We start from the raw sequence: 23,812 nt of genomic DNA, 5'->3' as shown, positions 1-23,812 counted from the left end.
GGTATCCCCAGGTCCAAACCCTAGCAAATGCTGGCTTCCTCTCCTATTCGGAACAATTATTCTGCTGGGGGGTATCTTTTGCATGTAAAGTAGAACAAGACTCGAGATGATAATGCTTATCCCCATCCAACTCAATCCTGGTACAATGGGTAGCCGTCATGGGCCCCCCTGGTTCATTGGAACCCAAGCTTATGTTCCTTTCCTTTATTCTTGGACCAAGCCCTCTTCCCTCTTTGCCTCATCCTTTTGACCGGCTTCACCTTCGTCATCATCGTCATCCGGCGTTGGACTGACGATTATCGCCGGTGGCGGCTGTGTGGCCACGGGACTCAAAGTGTCCCCAGATGATCGCTTGTCCTCCGTGGGAGATGAGCCATCATCGGCTCCGTCCTGGCCGCCCCTTTCTTCTGTCTTCGTGGGTGATATTATAGTGTGCGTGACACTGCTGGTACTCTGCTGTGCAGTCCGGCGTCTCATTCGTCGGGCTTTGCGTTCTTCGTCAGCTCCCTCCCGCCTCCTTCTCACATCAAGTTCGTCGCCTGTGGATGGAGCCGAACTTCTCATTTCCTGCAGAGCCCTCAAAGCTCGATCGGCGACGTCTTCGCTTTCACTGACATCCCCTCTGGCACTAGTGCCGTCTGTGCTCAGATTATCATCATTGGCTTTCTCTCCCGGACCAGTAAGACCGCGACTCTCTTCCACCCCGTCCTTTACTTGGAGCTCGGGGAGTTGCTGGCCGCTGGCGATTCTTTGATCATGTCTCTCCTTTAGCCTTGCCCGTCTTCTTCGGTCACGTTGATCTTTCACTTGCGGCGCTGCAGCTCGAAGCTTCTCGAGCAAGGTTTCCATGGCGCCATTAGCGGGTGGACTGCCTGGTGTCTCGGTGCCGCTTGCTGCGCCACTGACATTCGCACTCGCCTGAGCCCTCTTCCGAGCCAGACTAGCTTCGAGACGTCGTTTGTTCTCTTCCATGGCCATATTCTTTTCACGTGACTTCTTCCATTCTGTGACGAAGCCGCTCAATTTTCCGAAGAAATCTCTGCGAGCATTTTCATCCTGATTGTCTTCGCCGAAATAAGTCATAATGTCATCGTACGTTCTTGACGACTCGTCCAGGAAGAGCTGGAGTTGCTCTGCCTTTCGCCTTGCATCTTTCATGGACCTTTGTACGACTTGCGCAACACGATCTTGAGGATGAAACTTCTTAGGATCGCTCAAGTTGCCCGCGTCTAGTGAAGATTGGACGTTCTTGATGTTGTCAATGTACTTCTTTGCGTCTTGCCGCAATTGATCAACGTTGAGTTTTGCAGCAGGAATGACGCCAGCAATATCCTCGACAAAGCCCTCCCATTGAGAATATTGATTGCGAACGATACGTTCAATAAGGTCGGCGAACGTGGTCTCATTTTTGTCGTCCTTCACCATACCCAGTCGTGCAAGAGAGCTAAGTTTGAAGCCCGAGGCTTGTTTGTTCGAGTCATTCATGTAGTTTCCGATATCGAGAATAAGGGCCAAGACGCTCATGAGAGAAGTTGAGTCGCGGATAGCTTCCGAAACATTGACAACATCCTTCAGCTTAGCAGAAATATCATCGTACTCTTGCTCGTAACTTCGTGTCAGAGCAAGAGCTCGCATCCTGGCCTTCCAGTAATGGTGTAATTCGTAAGCCGTCTGCAGATAGATCTGATCTTCCCTTGTCAACTCGGATGGATCTTGCTCACGCTTCGAAGTCAGTGCATCAGGTCCGGTCCAATCTTTGCTGTAGGGTGCCATGAGCTTAGCGATGTTCTCGGGAATCGTGCAAAGGTCCTCTCTTTGTAGGAAATCCATGACCACGTTGTTGTCCAGAACCTCCTTGTCGCAGTGAATGATCTTCCGCACGACCTCGTCAGCGGAATCATTTTTGAACTTGGCCATAGAGACGTGGAAATTCCTCATCATGTCACTACTGATGATCTGCTTCTTGTCATTCTTTCCCTTGCTGCCTGCGCCACCAATAATTTTGATCTCCTTGGCAATGAACAGCTTCTCAACTTCATCGAGGACACCCTTACGCTGTAATTCGCGGTACTTCTCTTCCCTGGCCTCGGCATTCACATTTTCTGCCCAGACAGTAACTTGGGGTGTATCGACTTTGTCCCAATGGAAGGCTTTGAGTTTCTTCTTCGGCCGCATAATAGGATTCTTAAGCACAGGCACGGGCACCACGGGTGATTGGGGTAAGAAATGCCCATGCTGGGCACCAGGTAGCGCCGGAGCGCCTGGGGGAGGAGGTGGTGGCGGGGGCATGGGTGATAATGGACTCAGAGGTAGAGAGCCAGGAGGAGGCGGTGGAGGGGGAGGTGGCCCACCGGTGAAGCCTGGCATGGATGGAGTAGCAGGAGAGATGGGCATCCCTGGGAGAGGCGGCGGAGGTGGCGGCGGCGGTGGTGGAGGCGCCCCTGCTTCAAACCCGGCGATCAAAGATGTAGACGCCGGATCTGACAACGGAGGAGGTGGTGGAGGAGGTGGAGGAGGAGGCCCATTGAACTTGGCTTCCTCCGCTTGTCCCTCGTCAAGAGGAGTCCTGGGTGACTGGGACTCCAGGCTTGGGTGGGTTGGTCCAGTCGTGACACCAGCATCGTCCCCTTCTCCTTCAGCCTCGTCGCTTTCATCGTCGATCTTCTTGACCTTCGAAGCAAGCTCGTCAAGGAGGTTGCTTTGTTGATTTTGTTGCTCTGCGCTGATCTTCGGCCTCTTGTATTCGACAAGTCGCGGCGTCTCAAAGACGACATCTTCTTCCATATCCGAGTCCTGGTCTGCTTCTTCGCTGATCGCAAGGGCCTCCAATGCGGCTCTCCGGGGTCCTTTGTGAGCATTGCTGCGATGGACACTTCCCATAACACTATTGGTGAGGTGTCGTCGTGTCTGCTCTTGGAAATCGGCATCAACGGCGTCGTCCATCTGTTCGCGGAGCTCTCTAAGTCGATCGGAAGGTCCTGTCTGACCCCAGACTTTGCCTTCCAATTTGAACTGTGTCTTGGTGCGCTCAAGGTTGCGCTCCAGTCGCTCCATCAACTTCTCACGGTCCAAAATGCCTGCCAACTGCGCAGGATCTTGAGATGCAGAGCCCTCCTTAGCAGCGCGAGAAGCCGCAACATCTTGGGCATCCCGAAGCATAAGATAGAGCTCTCGTGTTTCTAACTCATTGCGTTGCAGTTCTTGAGCCCTTATCCGTTGGAGCTCGGCAACCTCCGATTTCAAGGACTCGGCTTGCCTGGATTGCATTTCGATGATGCCGGCTTGTTCTTCGATCTGTTTCTGCAGCTTCTTCACCAAGCCATTAGCACCCATGGCAATCTGCGCTGCCATTTCATCTCTTTCAGCAATGGCTGCTTCGGCAATCTGCCTCGACTCTGTGGCTTCATCAAAAGCGATTCGAGCCTCGTCATCGGTATGCAGCCGATCCAGCAAACTCTGAACGGTGAAGTTCAAGCTCTGCTTGAGATCCATATCTGGTAGTCGCCTGTCCATCGCCACGTAGCTGAGCATGGAATCCACGAGCTGAAACATTCTCAGCCGTTCATCGGCGTTGTTCTCTCTAAGTAACAACATGTGTTGCATGGCCGAGATGAAGTAGTCTTGGGTTCTTGTGCCGTTGACTTTCGACATAATGGCGTCTGTGATTTGCATTGGATCCGTCATGTCCTTGACCTCCCCTTCAATGCTCTCAACCATGCTGCTTCCTTCGCGCTGTAGCAGATCCTCGTAGTCGATTGCCTCATTCTCGCGAAACTTCGCAATCTGTTTGTCAATCACGTCGTACTGAAAAGACTCCATCTTCACCAGTATCCGCTTGATCCCACAGGCAATGAACTGGGCCCTGATATGGCATCGTAATTGTAGGTCGCGGTCGGGAGCATCCACCAACATGTTGATGAGGACGAGCGTGGCCACGGCATATTCCATCAGAAGATTTTCCATACCAATGCCACCACTACGGACCTCTTCGCTGGCCCCTACAAGGCTGCCCATTTTGCCTCGGCCATCTATAGTAACCTCCACAATGCGCATCCAGGCGTCAAATCGACCGTTCTCACTCATTTGGTTCTTGACAAAGTCCAGGGCTTGTAGGACCTTGAGATGGCCCTGGCCTTGGTCCCAGTGGCAAAGGAAAGTCAAGACTTCGCTCACCAGTTTTCTCGTGGTAAGCCTGGGAGAAATGAGACACGTCGCAAGAGCAATAGGTATCTGCTCGTGCTGCAAAGCGTCATCTGCACCGTATTTGTTGTTCATCAACGCTTTTAGACATTTGACAATATCATACTCCCTGTCCAAGTCCTTGTCGGTTGATGCAACAGAACTGACGGGCGTTGGGCCGCTGGCTTGACGTCGGTTGATCTTAATCAAGACACTGGTCAAGGCGATTTGACCCTGTGCTTCGATGAACGCCTTGACCCAGCTGATGGGCTGGGTTCGTAGACTGACACTCAGACTTTGCAGCTGTTTGGGCGTGATGCTGTTATCTAGGATCCTTTTAACATACCACTCGGGGGTGCCCTCGACGTCTTTAGAGATTGGCCCGTCAATGGCTCCTGTTTGTCTTGCTTGTTGTCTCCTCTTCTGCTCGCCTTGCCACTCTGTCAATTTGTCTTGATGCACAAGAGTCCATTTCTTCGCGGGCGCATATGCCATCATCTGTCGCCTGGCTTGCTCGGGCAGGTTTTGCCATCCACGTTTGTGCATCAATTGCAGAAACAACTTTTCAATTTCTGCGTCGCTTGATGGTTTCGGCAGGTAAAACCCGGCTGGAGTAAAGGAAGTGGTCGAGCTGAAGGGCGAGGCTTGCTGGGTCGGCCAGCCCGAATGTGAACTGATCTTCGAAAGTCTGGAATGGGTGGGAGAAATTACAGTGACAGAAGAGTCGGAGTCCTGCCGGGGAGGCATTGCCGTTCGCGATGAGTTGTCCGAGGAAAATAGACTGGAGCCTCTTGTAGCTGTGGAAGCACTTGACTTTATGCTGGCGCCGTCAAAAGACCTCCTGTGTCCCGATCCAGAGTATGAGTCGCTCGTCGATACCGAGTCGTAGGTGCCATGCTGAGGGCCATGGCTGCTCCCAGGCCGACCCCATTGCTGATATTTTGTGCCTCGATCCCCAGCTTGACTGGATGCCATTGTGATGCCGGTTGCGCTTGTCGGCTGGGGAGGCGGGCGAGGCCCGGTCGGGTGCGATGAGCCGTTCGATATTCCATTGATGGCAGGGTATTGGTGAAAATCAGAACCTCTCGCAAGTTGATACGGTTGTGGATCTTTCCGGGTTGGTACTTGGTCGTCTCGAGGGAGATAATCCACCGTTACTGGTGCATGCCCACCTGCCGTCGTGGCAGAGTAAGGGATGGAGGTGATGACGCCGGCGGTCATGGCTAGACCTGCATTATCAGGATCCTGGCCATCGTTGGAGGCTACCGACTCTCTTTTCGAATGACGCGAGCCCCAGGAGCCGTTGGTATTGGAGGAATCGAGACTGCCGTTTCCTTCATGTCGACTATCAGCTTTGGTGTCCCGGTTGCGTCGAAAGAAACCTTTGCTCGCGGACGACTGTCTGGTCGTCTTGTCGGTCTGGATTATCTGGGGCATACTCGATGGCGCGCAGGCAGACCAACAGGACGCATGTGTACCTAGATGCGGTCGTTATGCCCCCAAAAGGGGAAGTCCACCTCTTCGAAACTTTTCTCCCCCTCTTTTCCAAATGGCCCTGATTCTGTGACAATCTCGGATTCGGCTGCGGGTGGCGGGTGTTTATTCTTGCATGATGTCCTGCACTCTCTGGGCACTGATACACCGAGTTCCAACACAAGAGATATCGGATTTGCGACGCGGCAAGCACGTGTTTTTGGTCGAAGTGGTCGCACGGTGCTGTTGAACAAAGAGGCAGCAGGGTCGTTCAGCTGATGAGGCGGTAAACAATTGGGCGTGGTTGCAGACAACGAAACGGCGTATTTATTGGCTGCGGACGTCAACGAGCGCTATACCCAAGTGAACGAGAGCGAAAGACTCGAACAAAGCAAGAGAGAAAACGCTGGCTCTCAAACAAAGATGAAGGGCACTTTGACACGTCGCTCAGGTTGGCGGCGTTTGTCGAAGTTCGTGAGGACAAGGATGGCCGCGGTGGTGATGATGAACGACGGTTCCAAACTGTGCCAGAGTGCCGTCAGGTGTGCATCGCAGTCTCCCCGACCCGTCCAAGAGCCACCCAGCAAATGAGGGATCTTAAACTTGTCCTTGCTTTCCAGGCGTTGTGGGTTACTTTTGGTGGGCGCCACAGGTGCTTGGTGCCCGTGGTGCCTTCCGGCCAGGGGTTCGGTCAAACAGTCTTTGGCGGCGTGCTTGGGGTCATTGATTGCTTAAGCGGCTGCGGCGGCGGCGCCATGGACCAATGGACTCGGCCAACGGCTGGGCCGAGTAGGTAGGGTGCAGAAGGGTACCAGTAGGGGTCCTAGCCTCCTAGCCTTAGGGGAGCATGCCCGCTAAGTGCCCACTGCACGACTCCCTTAGGCTCTTCCACCAGGGATCGTCACCCACTAACCACCAATGCGTCGCCATCCCTTTCGCTCAATCTACAGCTAAACCAATCTCAATTCCTGCCTATGCACGCGATACACCATGCCACAAAGTAGTACGTACTGTGCAGTGTCCCCCATCTCTGAGAACGATACCCTAGTGATCACGTTCGCTTTTCGTCCTCGGAATCTTTTGCTGCCCGCGATCCGGACCCTCGACGCCGCCGAGGTTTGACTCTTTGACACTTGTGCTTGTCCACAACCGCTCCGGACGACAGTACCCAGAGAACGGTCTGTGATACCCGTACGAGGAGGACAAGTATCCAGGTGCCCGCTCATCACCTGGGAGAGAGTCCCAATTCGCCTTCGACCGCCGAACGGCCCCTCCTGGCCGCGGTCTGGACACCAAGCTTGCCAGATTTGGCTGCGGTTAATCTCACGACGGGCACTATACTCGAGCACCTCACTCCATACCACCTCGTATATATCGCAGCTCTGTGTCCCTCTCACCTTTCCCTGCCGCCGAGTATGGCGGTGTGAAAATGGGTTTCGTCTTGAGGCGCTCGCTGCCCAGCACAATCGTCGGTACTGCAGACACACCGCCTGCTCCCGTCAGCACCGAAGTCGCCAGCAGCGCCATGGCTGGGTCGGGCTTCATTAACTTCACCAAGGTACGAGTCCCCTCATAAATCAAATGTGTGAGTTTTGACAGGGCTGACGAGTGGTACAGACAATTTTACTTCCTCTGTCCATTTCCCTCTTCCTCTATCTCATGGTGTTCTACGTCTTACTGCCCCTCTATCGGCGCCATCGAGCCCGTTATTCACAGTACCTCCCTCTACCACTCCAATCGGTCCAATCAGCCTCTGCTTCCCTCTCTTCCCGCCTTCTCAACATCATAGCACCTGCTCACGTTCGCCATGGACTGCCAACACTCTTCACCCGACTCATTGTGCCCTCAACATGGTCGTTTCGGCGCTCGCGAGGCCGGTCCAACAGCATCGTCAGCGTAGATGAGGGCACTCTCTTTGACGAAGAATCTGGTGAGGCGATGGTGGGATTTGACGCCCAAGAACGGAACCGGAGACGAGACGCCATGGAGAGACAAGTTTCCAATATGGACGCCGCCACGAGGACTGTGAGTCGGGGTGCTGGTATGGGAGGAGAACACGTGTCGGATTCGAACCGACGATTAAGCCGGGAGTTAGAAGAGGGATTTCGTGATGATTCCGATAACGAAGACGAAGACGACCAGGTCGTTGTTGGGAGGCGAGGCAGTAGTGCTAGGGCATAAGCAAGATCACGATACCACGAGTCAAATTCCTTTGGGGCCAGACTGACACCACAGTGGCTATGTACAAGTCTAGAGAAAAGAGCGCCGTGGACTTTTCACAGATTGCTGTGACCTCGTCCACTGAATTTACGTTCTGGAACCACGCAGCAATGGCAACGTGGAGACGCTAAATTTCCCCGTGATGATGTTTCAAATACTAGAAAGATAAAAGCGAATGGAAAGGTTGTGTAGACCCCTGAAAACGCATTGTTTTTGTCCCCTTTTGATAGGATAGATGAAACATAAATAAATGCGGCTATATGTACAGTTGATCCAGCAAAATCGCCAAAGCTCAAGTCCTCATCGTAGGCGGCAGAGATGTTTTACTCTCTGTCTTGGGCCCGAGACGAGATGAGGATCAAAATACAAGGGGAAGAATGCCACCATTCAGCTCCCTACTGAGGGTGCTGTCCAACATCAAAAGTCCTCAACATCTTGCCTGCCGCCTCGTAAACTCCCACATGCATCGAGCTCTGGTTCGTCAGGCGCATGGTCCCGTTTCCTTTCCAGGAATCAGTCGGGGCTCGCGGTAAACACTAAAAGCATAATAATTTCCTTTTCCGTTCTCGCAGGTGAATCATTCAGCTGTTGCAACATGCATGTCTCAGGTCTACATGTTTTGCAGCATCGAAGGTTGAACAAGCTGACTGGGGGCCATCATTGGCTGAGAAGTCATTGGTTGCATGACGAGCGTCGAGGGAGGAGGCATGGACATGGCCATCATACCAGACACGCTGGTGGGGCGGGTAACTTCATCTGGGGAGGAGAGCTCGTCCATGGAGCCGAAGTCATTCTCTTCGTTCTCCATTTCTTCTTCACTGGTCACAGGAGCAGGTTGACCATCTTGTTGAGATTCATGAGTTCGGCGGTGTCTGTGTACGGTCAGTTTTCATTACAGAAAACTCGGACTATGGGTATACTCACTGTGCCAGGTTGTCAGACCGTGAAAACGCTTTGTTGCAGTAAGGGCAGACGTAGGGGCGTTCTTGAGTGTGAGTTCTCACGTGTCTAGCCAATCCGTGTCAGTAAGCGTCAATAAGATTACAAGGGGTTCGGGCATACCGCTTGAGGTGTTCGAGGCGCTTGAAAAGACGCCCACAGCTGGGGATTGGGCATGAATGGGATTTGTAGGGTACACCAAGCTCCATCATGGTTGCACTTCGTGCTCTGCGGACCGGCCCTGGTCTTTCTAACCGGACTGCGGGGCTGGCTTGCAGCGAGTGGATGTGCATATCGTCTCCCATAAGACCAGGCATGTGTTCAGTGCCAGCCGACATCCCAAGGGAGTGTGTTGGATCCTCTTCGAGGCTTGGTAATGGTGTGCTTCGCCGGGAGAAATCATTGAGATGCTCGCGATTCACCACCGAGGATGCGTAGCTGTGCGCGAGACCAGGAGGAGACTGGTCGCCGGTTTCATCGCCTTCCGCAATAGGCAGAACAGAGCTCGACATGGAGCGGCGAAGATCACTAGGCCTTTGAGGGAGATGCGCTTTGATTCCGTGAGTGACTTGAGCGACAGCATTGGCAGCCACTGCATTCATGATGGATGACGGGATTGATGAGCGCCTCCTCCTTGCCTTGTAAGTCGGAGACCCTTCAATCACCGAGTAGACGTTGGTAGGAGGAAACGGTCGTGGTGCAGTCACGTGAAGCGGCCCTGCAAGAGTAGAAGGCGGCAACGAAGCCATTGGATTGTAAGTCGGCATTGGCTGCATCTCTGGGATGGCAGAGTAGAGACCCGTGTCCTCGTTGGCAATATATGCAGGCTCAGCACCAGGGATGGCATGTTGGGGTGGTGTGATGGGCTCATATGAGAGGCCGCGAGTGCTGTAGTCCTCAAAGTGCGACGACACGAAGGAAGGAGCTGGGGAGTACTCCATGTATGCGGGCATAGAGGCATGACGAATGTGGGCGCGGTCGTATGCGACTTGAGAGAAATCCGGCTCTCGGGACATAGCCGTGGTGGAAAGGGGGGTTGGGAGGTTGTTGTGCATGCTCATGCTAGTATACATGGTCTGGGGCTGCTCCTGAGAGCGTGGCATCTGAGGGACCATGGGAGGAGGCATAGAATCCGTTGCTCGAAGGACAGGCGAAGTCGGCTGCGAGTAGTTCACATTTGCATTTGCGGTTGCAAACGACGATGAGCTGGCTTGCTGAGCTTTTGTAAGCTGTTCAAACAGAGATTGCGACGAGTCGAACTCGAATGAGAGCGCTGGCTCGGCCACTGCTTTCGTCGTCGCTTCCTGGCCCATCTTCTCGCGCTTCAGGTCTCTCTCCAGGGCGTCGAGAAACAGACGGTCATGAGGCACGCTGTACCAGTAAAAGACCTTCTGCTTCTTTTGCGTCCGGATGCAGTTGTTTTTATACAGGAAGTCCAAGAATGGGCTTTTGGGTTCCTCCAGCGATGCATCTGTGCCTGATTTCAGATTGCGCAGATCGGAGAAAATACCCTCCTCGAACTTCTTAGGATTCTTGACCGGCCGGCCGAACGCTTGGAAACGAAAGGACAAGCATCTGACAATGTCGGTGCCGGAGATGTGAAACAGGTTGTTCCATAGCACGCAGGAAACGTATTCACCTGTGGGAAGGAGGAATCTGCGGATGAGGGAATCGGGACTCCAGTCCACCGGCGCAGAAATGAGAAAGTATTTGAGGTTGTCTACTTGCTGCAGGGCGACTTGCGCATCCTGGGGCAAGCTCTGTTGTGCCTCGTTTGACAGCATAAATGTCTCTGGCTTCTGAGGTTGGGCCATTGGCGCACCGCTCGAGGGAAACATGGTAGTTGGGGGAGCAAATCGTCGACGCTATCCAAGGGTCGACGGAAACGGACGGAAGTTTGTGGGCTGCCTTCACTAACTCGCAGTGAATATTGTTGCTCAACTCATGCAATATAGTAGAGTGCTTGAGGGTCTATCTTCTTGTTCAATGGAAGAAAATTGGTTGTTCCTTTTCTTCGTCTGCGGAGGGAAAGGATCGTTGGGCGACGGGTTGGACCACAAACAACTGAGCAAGAGGAGAATTTGCGATGTGTATAGCGAACGTGTCGATGATGTAAAGGGAGTCAGTGCGAGAGACCAGCTTCGCAAAACGTCCAGACGTGGTAGAGCTCCTGTCTCGAGTTCGTGGGAAGCGAGGACAGGTGAAACGAAAGTGGGTAAGGAGAGAAGCTAGTCTCTCAAAAGTCCTCAGGGCAAGGCCGAGTACAGGAAGTGAAGGTTGACAAGGAAGAAGGACTGAGAGGATGCTGTAGCAACAAAAGAGGTGAAACAAATCGAGGAGTGATAAAAGGTGCAGAGGGAATATGAGGTGGAAGAGGGAAAAAGGGTAGAGAGGGAGAGTCGAAGGGTGAGACCGGGACCAGCGAGGAAGCGAGAGACAGAACACGACCGAGCAGTGAGGAGGAGAGGGAAAAGAGACAGACTGCGGGCGCGGATAAAAGCTGTGGGCGCTGGGGCTCTAATACTAGTCCCCTAGTCCCCTAGAGCGCGGTCTCCGCTATTCCTTTTTCCCCGCTAGCTTAAGCCTAGAGTACAGGCGGCCAGGAGGGCTACTGGCCTAGGGATCCCGCCCGAGGAAAATCTTGGCCAGGGCTGTTCTACAGGGCACGGATGACATCTTGTTAGGCGGGCCCGGGCGCCATGGAAGAAAAAGGGAGGGCGACATCTGTGCTCAGCACACGGTGGGTGACAGTAGCACCAATTGATGCCATTCTTCCCGCCAGTCCAGCCAGCTCTTTGCAAAGGGATGCCAGGCACCGGCCTGGTCCGACTCCCACTTGGACTCCCTATGGTATAACAGCACAGCATTGGAGGCTGGCTTGCCGCCTCGACAGTAGTCAAGGGGCGAAAGGTGACCGCGATGACTGACAGACCTTGTGCCCCTAGGTTCCTGGTATTTTCCTCTTTTCGCTTGCGCCCAAAGCTCACAGTAGCCGCTCCTTAGCCTCTCGTTCACGTCCCACTTCAAAGAAAATCCACGCTAGAACAGGTACCAATACGCCTGCTCCACTTCTTCATGCTTCTGTTGTTGATCTTTTCTCCCTCCTGGGACTAAAGAACACCTCTGGGTTGCTGGTCTCTACCTCGTACCACGTACCATTTCTGGTCCCCCCCCCAAGAAAAACCTTCCAGCCATCTGCCTCCGGAAGTTGCAAAATCCGTGATTTATTCAGTAACCTTGCAGCTTGATCTTGTTGACATCCGAAACATATACTGCATCCGATGTTCTCTTTTCAGAAAAGTGAGATATTTACTTTGAACGTCGTTGTGTTCGCAGGAACTCCGTGGGAAGTATCTCGGTACTCATACAAGCGGAATTGCGACGACTTGGAAGCCCCGAACTAGCCCGTTCACGAGCAGCACTCGTACTCGTAGGTATGTTTACCGAAAAGCCCTATGGAGTACTCGGGCTCCGTATTGTCCGTGCGGTTCATACCCAGAAAAATCACAGTATTCTTCAGTATGGTAATGGCCAGGGCAGTATGCCGACCCGGCCAGGTTGCTATTTTGATCGTACAAGAGGGGTCATCGCACGAGGGGCAGTCTGCTCGTATCCCCACGGTCAGCGTCTCGCTGAAGTCAGTATGCAATGTGAACGTTGAACTGATGAAACGAGTGGCTGGGAGCGGCGGATCGGCTGGACGAATAGTCTCGCGTTGGCGGTTGTCTTGGGATGCTGTCCGCCCACTCTGGCGCCAAAAGCCATTCGGCCAACGGCTTGATGATTCAGAAACACATCTAAAACAGGCGCGGCACAGCGTCGTAGAAGTCGCAGTGCCCTTCATGCTGCATTGCTGAGGTGCCGACATCCGCGTTCAGAGATTTCCACCATTACCACGATTACCCATGTTGACGCTGGGACGGGTTTGCTTCTGGCCTCTGAGTGCCCACAACTGCAACCTTTCGCAGGCAAAAATCGGAACGAAACCCAATGCAACTTGAAGATGAGGGTCCCATGAGTTTGATTCTTCCATGCCTGCCCCCTTTTTCTTGATATGACCAATGGCGAGATGATCTTCAATAGCTTGACACAAGAAAATCCCCGACCCCATAAGCGTGATTGTCGGTACCCATTTATTCGCCGAATGCGGTTCACACATGTGCAGGTTCTTCACCGATGGCTTCACTTGCACGATGACACTGCGGAGATACGAGGTGGGAGGATGTCGAGGTCGACGACAAGGGCGTCCCGGGGGCTTGCCCGTCGTAAATCCTGTTCATCCACGATAGCATCGCGTACGAAGGCCTGGAATGCCGAGCAGGAAAGGAGCATCGCAAGAACTTACTCGTAAAAGATGCATTTCGTGTTTCCAGTGTGATTGGTGTGTTCGCTGTTTGCTTGAGTTGACGGCGCGCGCAGGCACAAGCAAATCGCAGCGCAGCCCACGTGACGGAAGTGGTCCAGGCGCCCGCAGTCGACGCCCTCTTCGCATTCTTCCCATCACCAAACACCAATTACTTCCCTTTTCGTTAGCTGACCACAGTCACACACGCCCCCACAATCCTTCCTACACGCCATCTTTTGACAATGGTTGGTCTCTGCTGTACGCACTACGCACCGAGAATCCTGTCTCCCTCTCCTCTCCTTGGTCGAATCCGGCTGACCGCGATGGACCTCAAACTGGCGCGCACAGCCATCGGCCGACCACGCCTGACCAACAGTTTCAGATCAGAGCTTTACAAGTCGAGAGCCAGGCCGAAAGATGGACCGCGGTACCCTGTCGAGGCTCAGTCTGGATGATGGGTCTTTTCTCGAGTCGGCTTTGACCGTCTCCAGCATCTCGACGCACGCGCCACGCCCCCTAAAAATGGCCGACCGATGGCGCTATGTTTCAGGTTCTGCACGACTCGACAGCCACATCAGTCACAAAAGGGTGAACCTTAGGCCTGAGAGATGTCATCTCCATTGCCACTGGCTTCCCAAGATGTGTTTTTCTCCGTGGTCGAAGTGATTGGGCCGTCCATCACGCCCAAGACTCGGGATGCACATCATCACTGCAGCTGTCTATGACCAGTCGTTGCTGCAACCTTTTTGAAGGCCCCCAACTTTGACAGCCGATCGATTCCACAAGGTATTCGAGGAAATATTCAAACACGCGATTCGTAGCATTTCACGAAGCTCAAGAAAACGAGCCTTCCACTGATCTCGCGAGGCTCCCTGACTTTTGAAACATAGTTCCTTTCCCTTCGCTTGTGGTTGCTACCAACGGTGAAAAGTGGCGCAATCCCAGTGAACATGGCCAACCCTGGCAAATCTCCGACACAAGACCACTCTGACCGAGGGGATGGAATCGAGTCGAGAGCAACCCGAAACAGTCAGCGAGAACTATCACCGCTTCCTGCATCCGGACGTGATGGTTGTCGTCCAGGGACCAGCACTGACACAAGCTGGCATCCAGGTCAGTGTGAGACAGTCCAGCAAGGAGAGGCCCCAAAGGTTCGTCTAGCGCTTCCATGAACGGTTCAAGCTTTCTACCTTATAGAGCCAAGGCTGAAGCAGTGGTGTAACACGAGGACCCATGCTTGACTTAAGCAGCGGGGAGCAGCGCGAAGATGAAGTATCTTGTTTCAGGCTGTGGTGCTGGCTTTGGAAGAGTTCGCCTCGATGTGGCATTGTCGCTTTGTTCATGACAAATATCCCCCCTTGTTCTCCCCCGACAGACGAGGGAACGCCGGAGAGAGAAAACTCCCGGTCCAGCCTGGCGGCGAGTTCAGGTCAGCGAAATGGAGTGCTGGTAAGGTCCAAACCAAGGTTGCCTTTTGCGCAAGTGCGGACTGAACAGGGAGGAGACTTCACTTCTCTTGAAAGCTTGCAGTCGAAGTGGACATACATGCCAATCATTATCGTCGTCGTATCTTTCCACGAGGTCTAGAAGGGCCTTGTCCTTGAATATCAAAGACATCTTTCTTGCTAAGCGTCAGAGTGCCTCCTCGAAATCTGCCCACAGCAGGGACGTCCACGCCGCGTTCTCTTCGGGTGTCTTTGGACCTAGACTTCCCCGAGGCTTTCTCCAGGATGATGCCATTCTCTCGGGCCTCCTTTCTTCGGCTGGCCTCCCGGTCTGCCGCCTTCGCCAGGATCCCCCTTCTATGCGCCAGCGGCATCTTCTCTTGATGAAACATGGAGGCCTTGGAGCCCAAGGCCTGCATCCGCATGTCCACCACCTTGTGCCGGTGGGTTCCTAGTGTGGACGATGCCTTTGCCTGCTCGAGCAGATGGGATTCTTTCAGGAGGCGTTGAAGATCAAGATCATGTTTGAGATTCAGGGCCTCGGTAGTAGCGTCGTCCTCGTCGTCGGCCTCCTTGACAGGACCTTTTCTACCCGCGCCATCTATCTCCTTTGGGGGCCGGGAACTCTGTCGTAGGGATCAGTGCCAACGTCACAACCGAGTAATTCACAACAACTGTTACAGCCACTTACCATGAATGTCTTGTACTGTTGCCGACGCGCTCCAACTTCCTCTGCCAGGTCACCCGCTGCGTGATGTTCCACAATCTCAACTGTTGGGTGCTCGTGCTCTGAATCTGAGAGACCATCCCACTCGGACTCTGCCTCCACAGACTCAGCGTCGACCTCGCCATCATTGTCATCTTCTTCTTCGTCTTCGTCTGCTTCCTTCTCTTGTGTTTGGAGCGTTACAGTCTCGGTTTCTGGAAGAGGTTCGAACGTGGATTCGAAATATTTGCGGAATATCTCTCGATCGACAGCGACAGGCGTTGGGATAGTCTGTTCGTCGTCGTCGTCGGGACTGCGCCCTCGTGGTCGAGCCGCAACAGCGACTTCTCGCTTTCGCTTCCCTAACATTGTTTGAACAAGGGCTCTGTTGGTGGCTGGGCTCAAGCAAGAGAGGTATCCGACGTCGTCTATGCAGACACCACTGGGGCCACTGCCAGGACCTGAGCAGTTGACAGTATTGTACAAATGTCGGGCCAGATCCAAATGACTTGGGATGGTCGTGATGGTCCCAAAAATTTCCCCATTCCCCAAGCAAGCCCCAACACCATCGAATTTTGATTGGCGGATCCTTCCCTTGTGCCGCAATTCTGCCCTGTGCTCCATTTACATACCGTAGAACCATGTTCATCGTCCCAATACGTTTCTTCAAAGCAAAAAATACATAAAAGATTCTTATATACCTAGGTGCTCTCTCCCTAATTTTCACCTACAAATCCTCTCCGCCCGCTATGACCCGCTTCCGGCCCTGCATCGACCTGCACGCCGGGCAGGTCAAACAAATCGTCGGCGGGACTCTGAGCACCCAGGAATCCGAGCTCAAGACAAACTACGTCTCGAAACATCCGGCGGGATACTTTGCGAATTTGTACCGTGACGCCAATCTCCGCGGCGCCCATGTCATCATGCTGGGACCCGGCAACGAACAGGCTGCGAGGGAGGCTCTCTCTGCTTGGCCGGGGCGACTCCAGGTCGGTGGTGGCATCACCGATGCAAATGCCAGGGAATGGATTGAAGCTGGCGCCGAGAAGGTAAGCAGACAGAAGAAGACCACATTTAGTCCTCCCCTGCTTGATTTATCGCCCTCGAACTCCAGATTCCGGCTTGTCTAAGGCGCAAGAATACGAAGTAGTAGGTCATTATAACTTCGTTCTTATTTCCCAGCGGCCGCTTTTCCCTGGAGCGATTGAAGTCCGTGCTCGCGACGTTGGCGGATGACAGAGACAAACTCGTCATCGACCTCAGCTGTAGGAGGAGAGGCGATACGTGGTTCGTCGCCATGAACAAGTGGCAGACTATCACCGAAATGGAGATCACCAGAGGTATGTACGCATGCCTCGGTGGGCTCTTCCTGCTATCCATCCGCTTACGCAAGGGACGCCGCAGAGAGCATCAAGATGCTCGAACCCTATTGTTCGGAGTTCCTCATCCATGCAGCCGACAACGAAGGTCTGCAGCAAGGCATCGACACCGAGCTCGTCACGAGGTTGGCCGACTGGTGCACGATACCCGTGACATATGCCGGCGGCGCTCGCACCGTGGCTGATCTTGACCTTGTCAGGCAGTGCAGTCAAGGCAAGGTTGATTTGACCATCGGCAGTGCCTTGGACATCTTTGGCGGGAGTGGAGCCAGGTTCGAGGACTGTGTGAGATGGAACGCAGAGAATGCCTAGCGTTTGATCAAGGTTCCGGGGCTTCTTCCATCGCGACGTCGAGGTCCTGGCAGCTGTTGCCTGCCGGCCAGTTCAAAGTTCCTTGAGCTGCTTCTTCTCCGCCAGCGCCCTGCTCACCAGCGACAGTGTCATCACAACCAGCTATTTCATCGTCCAAATCCATGTCCTCCACCACTGCGTCGTTCCTCCGATATCCCAGCCTAATCACACACGTCCGGCCATCTACCTCTCTTTCCACCTCATATCCAACTTCGGGTTCCTCGACGAATTCGCCCCTGTGGTCTATCCGTTGTCTTGCTCCCCATCTGCACCAACCAGCGGCATTCTTCTTCCCTCTGATCCTCCACTTCCGGTCCCGATGCATCTGCTCGCTCGCTAGCCTGATGTCTTCCAGCAAGACATCCCAGCTCAACTTTAGGGCAGCCCACCGATCCGCTGTTATGAGCTGTGATGGTGCTGGTGATGGCGGTCGGGGTATCTGCGATACTGCTGAGTTTGGGACTGTATTGTCTCCTTTCCAGGACGTTCGTGGTGTGTCTCTCATAAGATGTAAAGGGACTTGCAAAACCTCATTCTTCTCCCTCCACAACATCATGCTCGCACACAGAACTTTGAAGTCTAGCTACAGGGATTCACGAACGGGGGTTAGCATGTGAGGCTTCCACGCTCATGGACGAACGGGCAGCAAACAGCGAGGGCAAAGGTCTGGGGGAGAGATTAGGGGTGAGAAGGATACTCACATTCACCGCCGCGGTGCCGATGCGCGCCATCCACCAGTCGAAGTGGAAACCCATGTTCTGCGGCACTTTGGCCCGCTTCACGACCTGACGAGGCTGAGGTGCCACTGCGCTGTCGGCGGTGTCTTCTTCCGACTCGGCGTCCCAGTCAATCGACTCTTCCTCATCATCATTTCCAGCTGCGTTATTCCTGTCAATATCTTGCTCCTTCCCGCTTGAGGCCTTTTTCCTTCCCGCAACATCGTCATCGTTACGGCGAACTGTCTGGACGGTGGAATCCGGGCCGGAGGTGAAGGTTCGAGGCAACGGCACGATTGCTGGGTCTAATGGAAAGCGTACAGCATCTGCCGGACCCGGAGTGTGTGTGGCATAAGGCGAAGAAGAGCATGCTTCCAGTATGGTCTCGTTTGAGGAGGCAGAGTAGGAGGAAAAGCCACGTGGCCGTTGCATGGTTGCTATGGGTTTTGCCTCAAGTAACAATGACAGGTGTTGATTAGAGAAACTCGGGATGTGCAATTGTTGTTGGTTGTTCACGGCGTGGTTCTAGTTGTGTGCGCTGCTAGGGATGTAAAAGTGAGTTCAAGTGATTGCATTGTCGCGGCAGGAAACGCAAAGGTCATAGTCATGGTGGTTTTCTTTCCCTCCCCGTAGTTGTGGTGAAGGTGATCACTCCGCATACTCTCTGGTTGTTAGCACCAGCTCTTCCATGGCTTTTCTCAGTCATACTGGAAGGACGTATAGGAAATTAGTACAAAGGTAAAAAGGACATTGGGCTTGGAACAAAAACCCTCATCTCGACTGCGGCGTTCGTTTACTAAGACGTTGGATGATTTGGCCAACTGTTAGTAGGTCCTATTATAGCACAGACAAAGTGTAGCTCATCGACTGTATCATCGAGAATATCTCAAGAACGGGGACAATAATTAGTTCGCAGGATAGTGGAAGAGATCGAAACTAAACCATCGTTCGCGAAAGTGTAACTTGTATACTCGAGCAAAATCACGGCAAAATTGCACCTGAAACTGAGGGAAACGTTTGGGTTACAGTATCATTGGATTGAAGCTACCTCATTCGGTGCCATCTGCTCTCTTGAGCGCATGTGTCATAAGAAATACATTGTCATCATCCGAAGCTCATTGTCACCGGCATGTACTGCTAGGTTGTGTGCGTCCACCACTCGACCACTGACCACGAAGAAAGAAACCATTCTTAGGAACTGTAGCAAGAGGGTATCGTAGGTCAAGACGTGCTGTCGACGTTGAAACGTTTAGTGAGTAGCGGCTTGCTTGTTGCCCTCAGCGGATGCCTGATCGGTGTTAGAGATAAGGTTGAAAGAATGGCCAAAAGAGGGGACGTACAGAGTGCTTGCTCTCATCAACCTTGTCACCGACAGCGTCCTTTGCAGCAGAGGCACGGGTTCCGAGGGAGGCATCAGAGTCCTTGGCAACGTTCTTGTTGGCCTCCTTGGAAGCACCAGAGGTGGCCTCGTTGACCTTGTCACCGACGTAGCTGGGCAAATCAGTCATTATCGTGGAGAGGCGACAATGGATAGACTGCAACATACTTGGCAGTGTTCTTGATGGTCTCCATTGTGGATGAAGTTTGGTTGGATTGAATTTGGTTTGGTTAGAATTGAAAACTTTGATGAACTGTGTGAAGATCGTGGATGATGGAAGGGATGAAGAGGAAGAAGAGGAAGAGAGAGCTACTTATAGTCTGTCAGGGCGCGATGTCACTGCCGTTGCCGTGCCAGATTGCGTTTGCCTGCTTTGCCTGATTTGCCCCGCATTGCGACTTCTCACTTTATTGTCATTCACTCCTTCCTTGAACCGCCTATCCCCCACTACGTTGCCTGGGTGGCCAGTCACATCGCTCCGCGCACAGTCGAACAAAGCAAGCCGCGTCTAAGGATTCAGCCCAATTCAGTCTGAGGTCATTCGGAATGCCATGCCAACCCCCAATGCTCTTGCAGAATCTATGACGTCCTTTGACCTGCTGACCCGCAAGAGCAGGCTCCTACCAAACCCGACAGGGGAAAAGTGAGTGGGTGGTGAGGGCTGAACAAAGGGAAGAATCCAAGATCTGAGGAGTGACGACATTCCATCGTAAGAACCCACAACGCGCTAGTCCGTTCCGCCAATTATAGCGCACACACTACGGAGACCTGTGGCTGATTGTGGCTTGATTGTGGCGCACCGATCTCGTTGGCCTTCGTCATACAAGGTTTAGGAACTTAGATCCGACCACAGACGAGCCGCTTGGCTCTGTTTTCCTTTTTATCATGACGTATGACGACCAGCAAACCCCGATACAACAACGACGACGCTTTGTGCTACCTAGGTATGTGAGGCCCGGGTTTTCCCTTGCTTGCAGTAGCCACGAGCGAACACAGGGAGCATCACGTCCAATCACACCTACTGCTATGGGCTCTGGCGACGAACCACCCTTTGAAACCCCTAGCGAGTGCCTTGGGTGCCTTGGCAAGACAACAAACGTCGTCATCCTTCCCTCAAAAGATGAAACAAACACAGCCTCCTAGATGATCTCAGCTGCAATAGCCTACACAGGTAAGGTGGAGGGGATCCTCAGGAGCCGCATGTGAAACTGACCTCGGTTCATGGGACAACACGACTTTCCCATGTGCCTCCTTATGGACCTTTCCCATCGCGATTCGGACTGTGCGTCGTGAACCTCAGGTAGTACCTAGTGAACTGCAGGTGAATGGCTGAACCCGATCTATTGACCCCGCCAATCCGGCAATCAGCTGGACAGGCATCGTTCACTCACCCGTCAGGATCGGTCAAGCGGAAATCCTTCAGTCCCCAATCCTGCCATTGAATGTCGGCATCCAGCTTCCAGCCCTTACCAACAATGAGATCTCTCTCCTTCTCCAAGTCGTCAACTTCAACCACTATTTCAACTCCTTTGGTTGGGCGACGGTAGCTTGCTTTCTCTTCAAGGGACTCGGTCGAACCAGTCTCGATGGCGCCGATGAAGATGTTGTCGCGCCCAAGGTAGGCGTAGTCGCCATTCCGCTTGATCAACGCAAAATTGAGGATGGTGCAATAGAAGTCAATCATCTGTTGAAGATTGGATGGGAATATTTCGAGACGCAATGAAGCTGGCATCGTGAGCAGTATATCTTCCGAGAACCTAGCCTCTTCCTTGATTGCAATCGTCTTTGACCATGCTTCACAGTCAACTGGGAAGATCCTACCGGTTCATTTATACTTTGTAGTTGATGCTGCAGGGCTCCATGGCTTCACAACCACGAGGGCAGTTCAGCCTCGTGGCATTGCGTTCTCTGTACCCTCCGTGCCCAGCGACTTTGTCAGCGACGAGGTCTAGAGCTGAATAGACCTTCGGCCTGTGGATGTCCTTGGCATGTACTGACTCAGCAAAGTCGGATCTGCCCTGCACGTGATGTTTCAATCGGTTGTTGAATGGACACAGGTGGTGGAGGTCGACGACGCGCGAGCAGTCCCTTACAATGCGTAGATTGCTTGGAAGAACAACCGCGATCTTTCTTCGCCAGCAAGTGTGCAATTCAAATAACCACAGGTAGAAACATCAAGAGCTCACCCGAGAGTTAAGGGTAACCAATTGCCAAAAGACATCAATTGCAACGGCGAGATTCCATTTTTGACTGTCTACCTAAGCTATGTATTACAACTCGTGGGTATCAATAGAAGATGCGGCTGCTCCCCAACTATGACCTGTCCATTCAATTAGGTTTTGGGTAAGATCGATCAAATGCCCTTTTCGGCCAAGAAACCCAGCATCAGCTTCCCAATCTCTTCGGTGTGACTTTCGACCAAAAAGTGCCCGCCGTCCAAGAACACCAGTTTCAGCGATTTCACATCCCTCTTGAAGGCTTCGGCTCCTGGGGGCGGGAAGATAACATCGTTCTTGCCCCATACGGCCAGCACGGGAACATTGCTCTCACGCATGTAAGCCTGAAACTTGGGATAGAGGGCGACGTTAGAGGCATAGTCCCTGAAGAGGTCGAGCTGGATCTCCTTGTTGCCTGGCCGGCACATAAGGGCGTAGTCGAGATGGTATGTCGCCGGGTCATCAATCTTTTCAGCCTCGGGCTCACCATTTAGATATTGACCCTTCGTGGCATCAAAGGACAAGACTGCACCCGATACCATCTCGCGCAATTGTTTCTCCTCGTCTGAGCCAGCATCTGAAGCCCACAGTTTCCGCAGGGGATCCCAGAACGACGATAGACCTTCTTCGTAGGCATTACCGTTCTGGGAGATGATGGCAGTGATGGCCTCGGGCCGCTCAAGCGCAAGGCGGAACCCTGTCGGGGCACCATAGTCGAACACATACACGGCGAACTTTTGGATCTTGAGAACGTCAAGGAAGGAGCCGATGGTGGTCGCGATATTGGCGAAAGTGTATTTGAAGTTCAGCGCGGCGGGAACTTCCGTGAAACCAAAGCCCGGCAGGTCTGGGGCGACAACATGGTATTTCTCTGCGAGGATAGGGATCAATTTTCGGTATTGGTTTGAGGATGATGGGAAGCCATGTAGCAACAGGATGGTCGGGTTGCTTGAGGAGCCTGCTTCGCGATAGAAGACTTTGATACCATTAGGCAACGTCGTGTACATCTTGACAATGTTGCAAGGTCAGAATCTGGATAATTGTCAAGAGTGAGCAATTGAATGGTTTCCGTGCTATAGCTCAGTTTGGATCTCTTGCTTCTCGATGTCTATGCTGAACGACTGAACACATGGATGGGAGGACAGGAGTGTTTTGACTTCCATATATATGTACTCAACCTGGTGCTGGGACAATGCACAGAGTGTTGCACTCCACCGCAGGTGCAGCTCGAGCTCGAGCTGTAGCTTAGCTCATGAGCAAGCTCCCAGCTCAGCCCAGGCCATGGTATACAGACCGGTTGAAACGTCATCTGACAAACTCTGAAGCTCAGAGGTATGGTTTGAAAGAAGTCTAGCAAGAGATGCACCATGACATTCCCTGCATTGGTACCGATCCCGGGGATGCGCTGACAAAGGAGTTTAGAAGAGCGATTGGATGGACCGCGAGTGTGTTTACTTTAGCCCGGCTCCATGGTGTTGAATTGTCCACGGAGAAAGGAGAAGAAGATGCGCAATACGAGGTCGGAACATCAAATCCAGGCGCGGGAAGTGGACAGTCGCTGCTTGAAGATGGATTCAGCAGGTTAAAAGAGGCGGGATGTCCTTCAGAGTCGCATAAGCAGAACAGTAATAATAGCAAGGGCTGTTTCTGTTTCGGGAAGACAAAACTTGCCATTAGCGGCCTAGGCATCCCGCTCTTTTTGCTCTGCTGCTCTGCTCAGTCAAGAACCCCTCAAATATCTTGCTCCTTTTCATCGCTCTGCTTCCACATCCCGGCACCTTCGTTCCATGCGAGCATGCTTCCTCATCATTTCATCCACATGGCGCCTTAGACACGTCTGTGGCTTGCTCTCCGCCAATCTCTAAGCGTATACATTTCCTCTTCCGTAAACCGTCAGGCCCAAGATGAGCAGTTCATGAAACAGCAAACTTCTTTTTGGTGCTGCTTTTCTTCACGTCCGGTTGCTGCTTTTCACGGCCGTGATGATCTGCGCAAGCTGTGGAGCAGATCTGGCCTGACACGACTCTGTTCTGAGATTGTTCCAAGAGGGGAGGAGGAGCACGATCAGCCAGTCAGCACGACAATTGACACCGAGTCTTTGCTCCAGCGGCACAAGTCACTCAAGAGCATGTATCAGGCAACATTGGTTCCTAAAGGGGCATCTTCGTGAACCAGCAAACTAGTCTTTGCTGCTGCTTTTCATTCCGGACGTGCCCGCTGCTTTTCACTACACGGCCAACATGCCTGCTCAGGGCCCTTGCACCGTGGCGAAGCTGGAAAGCAATAGGCCTCTGGATATTTGCATTATGGGGGCGGCATGTGTGAAAGGGGCCAAGGATCCTTGTCATGTCAAATTGCTGATGCAGGCTTTCGTCCAGAAGCGCTTCGCTCGAGCCTCCATAGAGCCCGTTTCGGATACAATGAGGCCTGAATAGTCAACTTGATGAACCGGCGAAATGGTTGTT

The 23,812-nt window shown here is 53.0% G+C and overlaps 9 protein-coding genes across 9 annotated transcripts; 2 read left to right on the top strand and 7 right to left on the bottom strand.

Annotated features, from left to right (window-relative positions):
* Window positions 1-204: 204 nt before the first annotated feature.
* Window positions 205-5,616, bottom strand: Z520_09975 (uncharacterized protein; the record flags this gene model as incomplete). Its single annotated transcript, XM_016780469.1, has 1 exon — window positions 205-5,616. One exon carries the CDS (start codon window positions 5,614-5,616, stop codon window positions 205-207), a length of 5,412 nt encoding a protein of 1,803 aa, XP_016628388.1.
* Window positions 5,617-7,081: 1,465 nt separating this feature from the next.
* Z520_09974 (uncharacterized protein) lies at window positions 7,082-7,833 on the top strand (the record flags this gene model as incomplete). The annotated part of the gene is made up of 2 exons (XM_016780468.1): window positions 7,082-7,210; window positions 7,270-7,833. The coding sequence occupies 2 exons, from the start codon at window positions 7,082-7,084 to the stop codon at window positions 7,831-7,833; spliced, it is 693 nt and encodes a 230-aa protein (XP_016628387.1).
* A 649-nt stretch (window positions 7,834-8,482) lies between these two features.
* Z520_09973 (uncharacterized protein) lies at window positions 8,483-10,649 on the bottom strand (the record flags this gene model as incomplete). The annotated part of the gene is made up of 3 exons (XM_016780467.1): window positions 8,483-8,744; window positions 8,797-8,880; window positions 8,935-10,649. 3 exons carry the CDS (start codon window positions 10,647-10,649, stop codon window positions 8,483-8,485), a joined length of 2,061 nt encoding a protein of 686 aa, XP_016628386.1.
* A 4,062-nt stretch (window positions 10,650-14,711) lies between these two features.
* On the bottom strand, window positions 14,712-15,676 carry Z520_09972 (uncharacterized protein; the record flags this gene model as incomplete). The annotated part of the gene is made up of 2 exons (XM_016780466.1): window positions 14,712-15,227; window positions 15,293-15,676. The coding sequence occupies 2 exons, from the start codon at window positions 15,674-15,676 to the stop codon at window positions 14,712-14,714; spliced, it is 900 nt and encodes a 299-aa protein (XP_016628385.1).
* Window positions 15,677-16,056: 380 nt separating this feature from the next.
* On the top strand, window positions 16,057-16,998 carry Z520_09971 (1-(5-phosphoribosyl)-5-[(5-phosphoribosylamino)methylideneamino] imidazole-4-carboxamide isomerase; the record flags this gene model as incomplete). Its single annotated transcript, XM_016780465.1, has 3 exons — window positions 16,057-16,356; window positions 16,461-16,647; window positions 16,712-16,998. The coding sequence occupies 3 exons, from the start codon at window positions 16,057-16,059 to the stop codon at window positions 16,996-16,998; spliced, it is 774 nt and encodes a 257-aa protein (XP_016628384.1).
* A 7-nt stretch (window positions 16,999-17,005) lies between these two features.
* Z520_09970 (uncharacterized protein) lies at window positions 17,006-18,185 on the bottom strand (the record flags this gene model as incomplete). The annotated part of the gene is made up of 2 exons (XM_016780464.1): window positions 17,006-17,476; window positions 17,739-18,185. 2 exons carry the CDS (start codon window positions 18,183-18,185, stop codon window positions 17,006-17,008), a joined length of 918 nt encoding a protein of 305 aa, XP_016628383.1.
* An 817-nt stretch (window positions 18,186-19,002) lies between these two features.
* On the bottom strand, window positions 19,003-19,261 carry Z520_09969 (uncharacterized protein; the record flags this gene model as incomplete). The annotated part of the gene is made up of 2 exons (XM_016780463.1): window positions 19,003-19,041; window positions 19,094-19,261. 2 exons carry the CDS (start codon window positions 19,259-19,261, stop codon window positions 19,003-19,005), a joined length of 207 nt encoding a protein of 68 aa, XP_016628382.1.
* A 1,122-nt stretch (window positions 19,262-20,383) lies between these two features.
* On the bottom strand, window positions 20,384-20,863 carry Z520_09968 (uncharacterized protein; the record flags this gene model as incomplete). Its single annotated transcript, XM_016780462.1, has 2 exons — window positions 20,384-20,471; window positions 20,523-20,863. 2 exons carry the CDS (start codon window positions 20,861-20,863, stop codon window positions 20,384-20,386), a joined length of 429 nt encoding a protein of 142 aa, XP_016628381.1.
* Window positions 20,864-21,484: 621 nt separating this feature from the next.
* Window positions 21,485-22,354, bottom strand: Z520_09967 (uncharacterized protein; the record flags this gene model as incomplete). The annotated part of the gene is made up of 1 exon (XM_016780461.1): window positions 21,485-22,354. One exon carries the CDS (start codon window positions 22,352-22,354, stop codon window positions 21,485-21,487), a length of 870 nt encoding a protein of 289 aa, XP_016628380.1.
* Window positions 22,355-23,812: the final 1,458 nt, after the last annotated feature.

Source organism: Fonsecaea multimorphosa (assembly GCF_000836435.1).
Source record: "Fonsecaea multimorphosa CBS 102226 unplaced genomic scaffold supercont1.27, whole genome shotgun sequence".
Lineage (NCBI taxonomy): Eukaryota > Fungi > Ascomycota > Eurotiomycetes > Chaetothyriales > Herpotrichiellaceae > Fonsecaea > Fonsecaea multimorphosa.
This window is presented reverse-complemented; position numbering and strand designations above follow the sequence as displayed.